General features: G+C 42.2%; 1 protein-coding gene across 1 annotated transcript in view; it reads left to right on the forward strand.

The window, feature by feature from the left end:
* Positions 1-13403, forward strand: part of POU6F2 (POU class 6 homeobox 2) — a 337454-nt gene that overhangs the window by 93301 nt on the left and 230750 nt on the right. Inside the window, exons 2-3 of the mRNA XM_019539004.1 lie at positions 10141-10232; positions 11302-11530. Of these exons, the coding sequence (XP_019394549.1) occupies positions 10141-10232; positions 11302-11530 (321 nt within the window). The remainder of the gene's footprint in view (positions 1-10140; positions 10233-11301; positions 11531-13403) is intronic.

Consider the following 13403-nt stretch of genomic DNA (forward strand, 5'->3'; position numbering starts at 1 on the left):
GTTTCTGCAGCCACAAGCCACCACTTTCATTTGAAATAATGGCTCGTCCTGCTGTGACACATCATGAGAACTTGTTGTGGATATTGAACAGTTGAGCCTGCTTTTTGGAGAGGCAAGAATGAGTGTGTGTGTGTGTGTGTGTGCGCACGCGCGTGTGTGTGTGTCTCTACAGATCTTCACTGGTACCTGAGCAGCTATGTATATTTCTATTGTAGTTTTATCAATTTATAATTTAATCTGATCTAGGAGCATGGGCTCATGTCTGCAGAACTGCTCCGGCTAGTGCTGCACCTGTGGTTCTCTACTAAGCTCCTACAGTATACCTCTCTGTGGGGCTGCTCTTTCAAGAGTCTCAATAAAGTCTGAACGGTTGAACAACCTGTAATGAGACTCTTGATGGAGAAGCCCCATAGGGCTCCATATAGACCACAGCAGAGAGTGTGAAATTGTCAAAAACACTTTCAGGGATGAGTCCAGACTAGTAGATTTAGCAGTTTCAAACCTGCCATCTCCACACCACAGCCCCAGGTTAGGACAATTTGGTAGCAGGGTGGAATAAATCAAATTCCCCAAAAGCCCCACTAGAAAGCAAAATCCACAAACCCTTCTGAGATTCAGTGTAGCCTTCTTTAGTCTCTATATAAATACTGAATAAATCGCATCCTTTTCTTTTAACGTAGCTTCTTTAAGTGAAGTGAGGTATTAATGTTTTTGGGGTTGGGGCAGTGCTACCTGATCAGATGGGACTTCCAGGACATATTCTGCCTTGGGAATTTTGCAGGAGTTGCAGAAATATCCATGTGGGGCATACCAGGTTTCAAAGTGGGTACAGCTATTCTTTTCCAAACCGAAACAGCATGTGAGTTGTGACAGAATATCTAACCTGAGTTACTGTTGCTAGAGTCTGTTCCCTGCCCTGGAATCCCAGCTTCAATATCCAATTATATAATCCACTCTTACTATATTTTCCTGTCTACACTGATGCTACGTGCTGTCTGTCACTAACTCTTTGCTTAGCAGAACAGGGAACTCTCACTGCAAAGCTAACTGCTGTAAAGTGTCTTCTGCCGACTGTTAGGTATATAGGAGTTTTAAATGCAGGTCCAATGAATTTGCCATCCCTTATTGGATAGTCCCTATTTACTGAACCACACATGCCACTGGGCCTTTAACAAACTTACACAGGACAGTAGGACACTATGGTTATTTTGCATTTCCCTCCTTTTTTATTATTATTACTTCCAAGGAGGATCTTGAAAGGACTTCAGTTTAATTTATATAGGCTGGATTACATATCATTTCCTTCTGGAAGGGAATCTGTCACTGTAACTTCTGAAAAAAAAGTATAAATCACTGGTAACCCCCCTTCCCCCACCCCCCAAATCTCACTCACTCCTTTTATGCGCATGTTTACATATACTATTCACTGAATATCAAAACTGTGTAATGCTATCAGCTAAATCCCTGGCAATTGAATTGTTCAGGTTTTCCTATACAAACAGTAACACAGAGTTTTATAAAATCTCACTCCCTCATCTTGTTTCACTTGGGCAGAGGTGGGAACCTACTTAGAAAAGCTAGTGATAGGGTGTGTTACTGGTTGATGGGAGGAAGAAAGGGAAGCTTGCTTCTCTCCCGCAGAAAAAGAAAATACGTTCGTATGAATGCTATAAACATCATAAGGAAATGTTAGATGGCAATAAAAAGGGCAAACAGTAGCAGTTGCACCAAATAGAAGTTCCTTAACATGTTCCCTCTTTGGCATTTATTAAGCCGTCAGGAACTGAAAGAAAAGGAAGTTTAATTTAAAGAAGCCTCCTGCCCTGCTTAGCTAGGGATCAGGTGCCCAACATGAAATAATAATGCATTCGACTGTCCATCTTCTAATAAGTAACCTTTATCATCTTGCATTCACCAGTGCTAACAGCAAACAGTAGGTATGAAATGTTGTCTGAATTCAAGGCAAACTGATAGGGTCTTTGTGACCTTAATGTGATTATATTTTTCCTAATGCATACAGTAAAAAGGAAACCAGAACTCTTGATGTGAAGGGTCTAATTTTTTTTTTTAAGTACCATTAACAGTGGATTTTTATGCACTATAGTTATAGGGTGGGGGGAAATGTGGAATGTGCCTGTTTTGAATAAAGAACATATTTTGCAATTATATCTTCTTTCCCTATTCTGCATTTGCCATACTGCTTTTTTCTGCGATGTATATAAAATGTGAAAACAATTCTTGGAGACTGCAGAAAAAGATGTTTGTTTATTTAAAGAAAGGCTTTAAGTTATGGGAAGTTGAGAGAAGAAGGAGCGAGAAGAGATGGAAAGGAAGATAGACAAAGGGAGAAAGAACAAGCTGAAGAAGAGGATTTAATGCTATTCATGGGGGGTGGGGGGGTTTGGTTGATATTCATTTTGTATCATAGTAAATTATAACCAGTTATTGCCACTTTATCGGAGGTCTGTGCTGATCCCATCAAGGATTAACTTAGAGCGTGATTGCCACCACCTTAGGTGGCTTTGCACAAGGCTGGCAGTACCCCGAGTCACCTGAGTCAGTGCCAGCTTCTGTTCCCAACCCCACCTCCTCCCTCAGGCCAGCTGTGAGCCACAGATGGCTGGAGGGTTAAACGGGGATTTCTCTTCCTGCAGCAGCAGCTGCCCTGGACCTATAGTGCACTGTTGCCTGGCTAGAGGGGTGTAGGGGGGAAGGGGGCTGGACTCTTTGTCCCCTAGCAGCCCCAGCCCCACACTGTACCACTGCCAGGCTGGGAGGGCTGTGGGTACACAGAGCTCAGACCCCTTCCCCCATAGCCCAGCTTCAGGGGCTGGAGGGGGAGAGGTCTGGGGTATTTCTCCCTGCAGCAGCCCTAGCCCTGCAACATACTGCTACCTGGCTGAGGGGGGCTGCGGGGGAGGGGTCTGGGGGTCTCTCCTTCCTCAGCCACTGGCAGGGCCTGGGCAGAGGGGCAATTCCAGCAACCTCCTGGGAGGGATGTTGGAGCACCCCCAGTGGCCAATGCTGGCAGGCTCCAACCCCCACCCCCTCCAATAAACAATGCATGTCTGTTCAGTTCACTTGTACTCTAAATTATAGCACTCTAAGAAAAGTGTGACAGAGTGTTTCTACTAGGGGCTTTTGGGAAGTCTGTGCTTAGACTATTACTATTGGCATTGTAAGAACAATATTATTGCCTACTGAATTAAATATGAAAATTCTTGGTTCAAGCCCATGACCACCTGTGGTGACTGGTGCCTCCAGGGCCTGGGGGGGCACCCAGGGTCCCCCCACAGCTAGTTGCCGAGACGGGGGGCAGGAGGGAGGGTTCCCCACCAAGTGCTCCACAGCAGACCCGGAAGTGCTTCTGGTCCACTTCTGGGTCCACTGCTAAGTGTGCTGGGGACCGCCCCCCCGTGCACACACTCCCATAGGATGCTTCATCTGCCCCACCATCTCAGTGTTCACCAGCTACCTGGTTCCTTAAGGTATGTAGAAAAAACATTTAAAGCTGTGTCCGTGTCCAAATCATTGAATTTCTCTGAATCTCTCCAAATCGATTCAGAGGGTTCTGATTCAATTCAGAGAGATTAAAGGGTCTCCTGATTGGATTTGGATTCAGAGATTCGGCCGCTGAATTGGGCCAAATCTCCACTGAATCCAATCAGCAACCAAAGCTTCGCACAGCCCTACAGATCAGCATAAAACCTCAGCTACTTCTACTGCAAATCTTGTGAAACATATAAGTGCAAACGTGATATATAAAGACTGTGTGGAACTGTACAAAGCAGTCTATTAACCTGGGTGTTCTGTGAAATATTTTGAATGGAAAAGATCTCCTGCCTAAAGGCCCAATTCCATGCTGTGCTAAAGTGGTGAAAGTTAAGAGTTTTTCTGTACCTCCCTAAAAAGGGGCCTTAAAGGAGAGCTGAGTGCTCAACTGGAGAGGTTGCTGACTTTTTCATTCTTATGTGATGCAGATCTTTCTCAAGGCAAGCTCATGAACACTCTCAGCACCTACTTTAGTCGAGCAGAGCTGAGGGCAGGGCAGATTAATGCATGGGCCAGTGGGGCCTAGACTAAAGGGGCCCCCTGGAGCACCAGGGCCAGCATGGCCCAAGCAGGCACCTGGGCACAGGCATCCGGGGCAGGCAGCATACACCTCCTCCCCTCTGGCCAGCCCAGGGCCAGAGGCTAGGGGTGAGCATGGGGCTTCATGCAGGTGGTGGCAGCTTCCTGGGGCCATCTATTGCCAGGAGGCTCCATGGGTGGCCCTGCTCCCACTCTCTGCTATCTGAGCATGGCCGCCAGCACCAGCCTTTTTGGGACAGGATGGGAGAGCCGCACCCTGCTACGGCCAGCAGAGGGGCAGGCGAGCAGCTGAGGGTGGCTGAGAGTGGCACAGAGCCCATGCCCTCGCCCCAGCCCTGGCATCTCCCACAGTACTGGAGGACTGCAGCCCTGACTGTGACACCTGCCAGGCAGAGGGGCTGGGTTAGGTTGAGGCTGGGTCTGCCTTCACCTCAGTGGTGCTCAAGCCCCACAACTTGCCCCAGACGTGCCAAGGTGGCTGGGCGGGCCCAGCCACAGCCCCCTTGCAGACGCGGAGGGAACCTGCCCTCACTTGTTAGTAAAAATGATTATATGGAGAGCACAGTAGAGTTGCAGCTAAGCCTTTTAATATGCGTAGTTGCTTGAAATGCTAGTTTTTTACTTGCATCAATTATTTTCTACTGGCAATAGCTGTGATACTACTACAGTGACAAGGCAGAATAATTGCTTTCATAAGGAGTGCACCTGGCAATTGTTTATTGTTGTATTTACTTGACTTATAAAATTGTCCCTGTTGTTTTCTAAAACCTACCAGATGAAGGTGAGATGGAGATGCTATAGTGGTTAAAGATCTAACCTAGGCCAGGTGAATTTGGGTTCTCTTCTTTGAACTGCCACAGGGTTTTTGTAAGCCCTTAAGTATGTCACTTAGGTCCAGCTTTAGAAAGGCATAAAGATGACTAATTCCCTCTTATTTAGGATTTTGGAATGTGTAGCTGGATCCAAATTTGCAGGCATATGCAGATTGTGGTGCCACAATCATCTTTGCAGTCCCACAAACCTCACATGTTGCACATTAAACCATGCCCTACTGTTAATTTGCAGCACCAGGACAAAATTTGCTATCAGGAATTCCAGGTAGCAAAAAAAAAACCAAAACAAAAACCCTTGGGGGGTGAGGGGGGAAGCAGTGCAAAACATGCCCAGGTGCCATGTTCTGAGACAAACACAGAGAAGGGAGGAGTAGGCAGCCCAGAGCCTCCACACTGAGGCACTTGGAGATAAGGGAGCAGGCAGTCCTGGCCACAGCCACTTCCAGAAATTGGCTGCCATGCGACTGGCTGCAGGGGACCCCCCCTACTGTTGATGAGATTGGCCATGGGGGGGATCTCCCCCCCCGGTCACTGACTGGTTGCTGGGGGGTACATGCCCCTCCTGACTAAGGTGGCACCAGTCACCCATGCACAGAGCTGCCTGCTCCCCCATTTCTGTGGCTGGCCAGGGCACTGTGTGACTCGAGACGGGGCTCCACATGTCTCGGGAAAGGGACTCCACAGTGGAGCCCTCACCCTGAGGCATGCAGAGACAGGGGAGCATTCAGCCCTGGGATGCCTGCTCCCCTGTCTCCATGTGCCACTCCCTGGCTGGCTGGGGCACAGGGTGCCTCAGTGTAGGGGCTGCCTGCTGGCTAGCTCCATGTTGAGGCACCCTGTGTCTCAGCTAGCTCCCACCCTCCAGCACATGGAGCAGTGGGATAGTGTGTCCCACTGCAGACCGCATGAGGAGGGGCGTGAACTGCAGCACAAAGGAGCGGCACAAATTTGTGCTGCTGAAAAACTGCACCCCTGCTTGTATGGACTGCTCGCATGGACTGCTCATGTGGACTCATTCATTTTTTTCCCCATCAGTAAAATGTAGTAGTACTGCTCAACTAGTCCCTGTAAGGATATATGCATTTAAAATTGTGAACCATTCAGTTATGGGAGGAGGGACAGAAGATGGTGGGGCATATCCCCTGAGATAAACTATTGAATCTGGGCTACAAACAACATTTTCATCGTCATTATCCCACCTCACACCTGAACTTAGAGCACCCATCCCACTATTTGATCCAAACACCACAGAGATGATTGGGAGTCAGCAGGGTGTTCTTCTGTAGTGTCTGCTTGCATATCAGGTGAAGTGGTAGCAGCAGAAATGCCTCCAGAGCTGTGCACTCAGTATATTCAGTGCCACCCAGAATTATCCTGGTGGTACTAGCCATTTATGTTGCTGTCCCTTTCTAAAGTTTTACTGCCCTATGATAGTACAGCCGTGTTGTAAGACTCAATAAATTAGTGTTTGTACACCACATTGATATTGCATGAAAAGGGCTGTACAATTGTTGCAAATGATATAACAAGGGGTAGTTGCCTGAATCCAGACAAGGGCAATTTTAGGTAAGAATTTAGCAAAACATTTTTAATAATGCAGTCAATTAGTCAATGGAATTATTTGCCTGAGGAGGTTGTTAAGGCAGCTATAATTAGAAGGTTTAAGAGTAAATTAAATAAAACAGAGAAGAAATTAATGGAGGAAGCAATCCAGTGCTAGGGTTGGGGAATGGGCTGCATCATAGCCTAAGAGGCCCTTGCCAGTCTGTCAGCTATGATCCTCTAAATCAGACACAGCATGCATAACTTGTAGTACACTCAACTCTGTTTTGTTAACTGGATTGTTCTAGCATTGGAGAGTCTTGCCTATTAACTGTAGGGAGGGAATGAATCACATCTTTCCATATATATTTTGTGGCTGTATTTTTCCTTCCTGGAAGCTTTGGCAAGTACTTCTCAGAGGAGATAACAGATGGCAGAGAACAAGTTCAGTTTATTTGTGTGATGCAATAGACCTTCCAGTCGCTCTGAAATTATTATTTTACCACATTTGTTCATTGCTCAGCCAGCAATCTTCAGACTTCTCTCCAGACCTGGAAAGAAAACTTAACTCTGCACTGGCTGCTACAGCAGCTAGGCTAGATTAAGAGATGAGTCTACCATATTAAGTACACTACATGTGTATAAGAAAAATAGATATGGGCATAAGGGGAAACCTGCCTATTTGATTCTAAAAAGACAACATGTATAATCTGATGCAGAAATCGCATATGACTTCATTTATATACATACAATTGTGTGCCATTTCACCAAAGTACCTAAAGTGTCTTGCAAGTGAGCTGGAAGAAGTAGGGAAAGGTTTCATGTGCAGTAATAAAAGCAGGTACATTGTCTTGAATAAACAACCACATGACAAGAATGAAATCCTGTGATTGCACCTACTGCAATCAATGAAGTATATAATTCCTTATTAGTTAATGCTCCAGTGTAGTTTTATTATAAGTAAAACCTTCTGTATAAGCTGCATCTCATGAGATTATTGTATTGTAAGACCTTTATGCTTTAAATAACAGCAAATAGTGGCTGTTTGGGAAACATGAAAAGCATGAGCCCACCTCATTGGAGTTGTTCATTTTAGCAAGTGCACCGAGATCAGGCACTAAATTAGTTAATATAGGATCATATGCTAGTAAATCATTGGTTGCTAGTAGTTGGGTCTGCACATAAGCATTTACTGTGCAGTAAACAAAATTACTGTGCAGTACTGGCGCACATCTACACGTGCATGCCCATACTGTACAGTCAGTATGCCGAGTTCAGTGTAAATTTGATACCTGCATCATGCAGGTATCAAATTTATGCCCAATTAGTTTGCCCAGCCACTAGGGGGCCAGCCTGAGCCCAGCCCCAGGGCTCCTGGCTTGCCACCTCTCCTGGCTTCAACTTGGAACTAAACTTAGTCCTGAGTGCTGGAAGCATGTGGCCAGAGGCTGGAGCTCCACCCAGTGGCCACAGGAGCACACAGCAGGCTGCTGTGACCTGGGACTAAATTTAGTCCCAGATCATTCACATGTGTAGACATCAGCCTATTCCCACTTACTGCACAATAAATTTAAACTGGTCTAAATACACATGTAGAGACGCTCACTTTGTATTTTTTCTGAAAACTTCCCAGGTTAATTTAGTCATATGATATGGCATTAGGAACTTGTTTTAGTAATATTCTAGTAAAACTAAGTTTTAATTTGAACTTTATGAGGTAACTCAGATTCAGCAGATCTCAGTCTTTTCAGTGATGGAACATTACTTCTCATACACAGCTGTCATATCAAGTTAAATAAAAAAGTGTGTTAATATGCAGAGATACATTAAGGCAAACTGGTGTTTAATTTTGATGGAGCAGCTTATGCAGATCCTATATAATCAGGAGTCAACATGAAGTCATTGAGCATTTTTCTTTTTCTGTGTCAAGACAACAGGATTGGGCTCATTTTGATTATAAAAGAAATAGCCTGTATACCTTTTCACTGCATCATGCTCATCCAGCTAAATTTCTTGCTTTTCAAGCATTGCAGATAAGTAAATCACACATAAAAAATTTAGTGACAAGGTCTCTTCTTGCACATTATTAGGCGCTGTCGGAGCCTTGACCAATTATAATAGGTCATCTTACTCTTGTTATTAAATGACAATGGTCATTAAAATGCCAAACATTTTGACAGAATTCACTTTATAAAATGTCAGCGAGTCTGTATGTTTTTATTAGTTTCAAATCAATTTAGAAATTTCAATAGAATACTTGTAAGTATTCCCAAAGCAATGTCCATTTCTGACTTTCTGCACGCACAAAATATTACAAATTAATCAGATTTTCAGATTTCTGCATAATAGCTCTGCACATTTATTGCTTAATCCCATTATAAAATGCTGTTATGATTGACACATTGCTGTAGAGATAGAAGTCAATTGAATAATATGTAGCAGTCAATTTTATTTGTACCCTAATGTGGGGAAGAATTTTTTTTTCACATTTCCATTATTTATAAGTCTGTCCCCTTGGAGAATATATAGAAGAATTTGTTTTAAATGAGCCGATAATACCTTCTTTAAAATTTATAAGTATGACAGAATCATATCCTTTCTTCCTTTGCAGACCATGGCATACCAATATACTGGTTCTGAATTGTCTTGCACTTGCTATTCATAGGATAAACATTGGAAAAGGGGATCTTGTTAGGTTTACTTAGAATTGGATTTCAACAACCCAGCAGAAGAAAAACTAACAGAACAAAAGCTACCATACTAACTAAAATCCTAAAATTGTAGCTAGGTTTTTCTTTATTTAAGACTTTAAGCACCATCAGTCCTTTGGATACAGAAATAAAGTCAATCTGATCCTGCAGCCCTTGCTGAAAGAGTTTCTGACTCAATGGGAGTTCTGCCTAAGACAGGTCTGCAGCATTTGGCCTTAGCTTTGAAAGCCTCTTGTTGGTCATTAGTTACCGCTGTTATGGATTTTCTTTTCATTCTCTTTTTGATGTCTACTTTGAGGTCTTCAGCAGAATCTAAATAGTCGTACCAGAGGATGTTTTATGTTCAGCATGCTTATTTTCAAGTTTGTGTTGGATTCTGATTCTCTTAATTAGTGCTAATATACCCTGGTGAAACAGAGTTCTGCTTTTCATTTTCTATGTACATTTACAGAAAGGAAGGAAGAAATGTCACTCACAAACAAGCATTTTTTTAAAACTTTTTCTAGTGCTTTTTAGTGAGCGATACGGGATTTTCTGCCTCCATAAGTAACAAAAGAAAAGGCATTATTAAGATATTAAGTTGATGCGACTTGATTGTGTCTCCGATTTGGTTTGAGAAATTAGAATTACTGGTGCTCACCTAAGCATAAAAAATGTAGTTCCCACACACACAGTGCTCATGTACTGTATGTAAATTGCTGTATAATACAACCCACATTAGCTGTGCTGATGATAGCTTCAGTTTCACCGCTGTCAGATTTCTATATCTCTCTGAATGAGTTGGCTGGCCTGAATGAACGTTAGCATAATTTATGCAGCTGATAAGTGATTTGAGCACTTGAGTTATTGATAAAACACTTTAGCATATCATTTTCAGCTTGATGTTATGTGACATCACAGTAAAATGTAATGTGCTGGTCCCCAGGCTAGACATTAAGGTAGAGCTTCTCTTTGAATTCCAGGGGCCAGAGGAAATACAGTGCTGTCTGATACAAGCACAGCTGACCAGCACCAGACCAGTCAGTCCCACCCAGCGTTCCCTGTTGGGCCCCAGGTCAGTATCTTTCAGTCAGCTTAATTAAAAGAATGCAGCTTGATTAAAGTAATTAACAACAGCTCAAAAAGCACCTAATAGTATCATGTTAAAAATAAGGTGAAAGATCGTGGTTGTATTAATATACGGCTATGTGCAGAGAAACATGTGCATGCCACTTATATTTTATAAACATGTACTATATGGGGTGTTACTTAAAGAAAAAAATGCTTCTATGTGTTTTTTGTTTGGTTGGGTTTTTTTGTCCAGGGAGTAAAATGTAAATAGTTTGTGTGTTTATAAAATTAAGTTATTTGAACCTTACATCAGTTACTTTTGAAACCCAGGTCATGATTTAATATAAAAACAAGTTAATGTAATTTTAATGCAAGCTTAGCTTATTGGGTTTGACAATCCTGTGCATCACATACAGCTTGTGCATTAATAAAGAAATCCATTCATTTTTGTTTTAAAGCCCAATTTTTATTTTTATTTTTACGATAAGGTATGTGTGCACAATAGCGTGGTTCTGAACAAAGCGATAAAATGTTTGATTTTTCCATGTCATTTTATACAGTGATTTTTCAAGTTCAACCAACTACTCCAGAAAGCCAAGCAGATATGTAATGTTCTAACCCACTTTACAAAGCAGTCTGTGAGCATCCCGTGGATTGCATAGCTCCTGGCAATTGTTAATGTTGTGTCTAGTTTTTAGCAGGATGGAGTTGGGAAAACTGGGTTTAAATATTTGCAAGTTGGGTTGAATTTGGCTTTCTTGAATTTATTAACCATCTTTGAAGCATAGGTAGTATATTCTTTTTGGGGTGATTTGACTTAAGCCATTTCAAGAATCATAGCATTTGATATGATTTTTCAGGGTTTTGGGCCTCAATTTTTAGGATCCTCAAGGCTCTTTTCTTGTTAGTGGAAACGTGTGCTCTATTATGTTACAGAAGCAGTGCATTGTGATTGTATGTATGTACTGTAACAGTACCAATGGTCTTGGGCACATTGTGGTACACTTTTAGCCATGCTCTTCCTTTTTTCAAGTGTACAGTAAAATATACTCACTGTATATGTTTCATTACAGCCATTACTGACAGCACAACAGTTAGCCTCGGCAGTAGCAGGGGTGATGCCAGGAGGCACTCCAGCCCTAAATCAGCCTATCCTTATTCCTTTCAACATGGCTGGACAACTGGGTGGTCAGCAAGGACTGGTCCTAACTCTGCCTACAGCTAATCTCACCAACATCCAAGGGCTGGTAGCAGCAGCTGCAGCAGGAGGCATTATGACTTTGCCATTGCAAAATCTACAAGGTAAACCATATCAATACATTTTTACAGGTAGATCCATTTTGTCAATGAAAATGCTACTCTGGATGGCAAATCCTATTGAAAAGTCAATAACTTGATTATTTTGAATATTGCAGATATACGGAAAGCATACTGAATACTTACTGTGTTTTCACAGAAGAAGTTTCAGCAATATTTGATATAAATATTCTGTCTGAGTCCATAGGCCAGTACTTTGGAAGTAGCAAATTGATTGTTCTGTCATTGTTGGTTGATGTCTTTTTTTCCCACTGTTGATTCTGAAATTTGGAAGTGGCATTATGAATTCAAGTAATCTGTTCAACCACTGCTGATTCTTTGCTGGGGGATTAGAGTGCAATGAGTGAACCAGTGCAAATAGATACTAAAGATCAGGATGAAATCATTTTAAGAAAAAAATGCATTTAATATTCTTAGTAAAAAAATACAGTTCCCATATGTAACTGCTATTGGGCACTTCATTACATTACCATAATTGTATCTACCAGGTAACTGATGGTACTTTCTGGCATTGTACATCAGAGTTGTGTGCATCCCAATTAACATACCCTGCTGGAGCCAGCCAGACAAATTAGCAGTAGTATGAGGGGTCTGTCTTCTAATTAGTTACCACCTTCCATGGTTTCTTTGTAACATAATCAAGATTGCAATGAAATGGAATAAAGCGCATCCAAATCTACACCAAATCTGACTACTTTTTCAGCACCTTTGGGCAGCTGATGGCTAGCCTCATTTAGACTAGACACCAGTGGTTCAATGAGGCACACAGCTGGCCTGGTCCAGTTTAAGTATGCATCTGACTACATGTGTGTTCTGAGCACTGTGTGTGCTCCTTAGCTGTAGCAGAAGGACCAGACCTGCATCTCTGCCTCATTTTGCTTGCACTGTAATGTTAGACTGAGAACCCAGTACAGCCAAAATAGCATGTAACTGTAATTTCATAATGTTCTTGTCCAATCAGTGAGTTTTGCTGTCAGTAAAATGCTACAGTACAACATCTCTAATGTGAAGCATAAAGGTATTTACCTATTATTCAATTGCGTTCATTGTTTCTTTGACAGAGCTTGTTCATGAGGTGAGTTGCACAATGGACAACAGATAAAATGTTAACCAAAAACCCACAATGAAACTGTAAGAGTGTCTTGACAAGATTAGGAAAAAAAGTGCCTCCTTTATGAAAGAAATGGAGGGTGGGAGCGGGAAGGATCAAATACAGATTTAGACCTTTCAATTTTTCTTTTTTCTTTTTTTTTTTGCTGACATAAACTCTGGGAAAAGTTTTCCACAGACAAAATAGGAGTTCTACTAAGTGAATGCTGTACACAGCACTCTGCGCACTTTTTAGGTGATTAAACTCCCATTGTTGCTGATGACTTGATGGATTGTTTGAAGTGCCGAAGTCTACAGGTTGTGAAAGAGAGAAAAGGAGAGACAGTTAATGCATTGAACAAACTCCCTTACAAACTGCGAGCATGGTGCTCTCACCTGTTGGTGCAGCTACATGCCTTTACCTTGTGCATGTTTTAAAGTTTAATGTCAACAGACCTTTCTTATCATAGTTGTAAATGGTTTTCACTTTAATGTTTAAAATAATGTCTTTCTCGTACCATTAAGCTGTACTGAGGAACCTGTCATTCATAAATCATAGATGAAAAGGACACACTAATGCACAAATTTTGCTTGTTTAAAATTTGAGAGTGCATGTAAAATAGGGAACTGGAGATTAAAAAAATAATGTAGGAAGAGGAGTGGGTAAAAGCCAATATAACAAAGTAAAGGGGAAGTGGCTTTTTAGTGTAGGTGGATGATGAAATCTTAATGAAGAAACAGGCATTATAAAAATGTATCCCTCTACTCA

The sequence above is a fragment of the Crocodylus porosus genome, unplaced genomic scaffold (assembly GCF_001723895.1).
Source record: "Crocodylus porosus isolate Cpor-Errol unplaced genomic scaffold, CroPor_comp1, whole genome shotgun sequence".
In the NCBI taxonomy this organism is placed as follows: Eukaryota; Metazoa; Chordata; order Crocodylia; family Crocodylidae; genus Crocodylus; species Crocodylus porosus.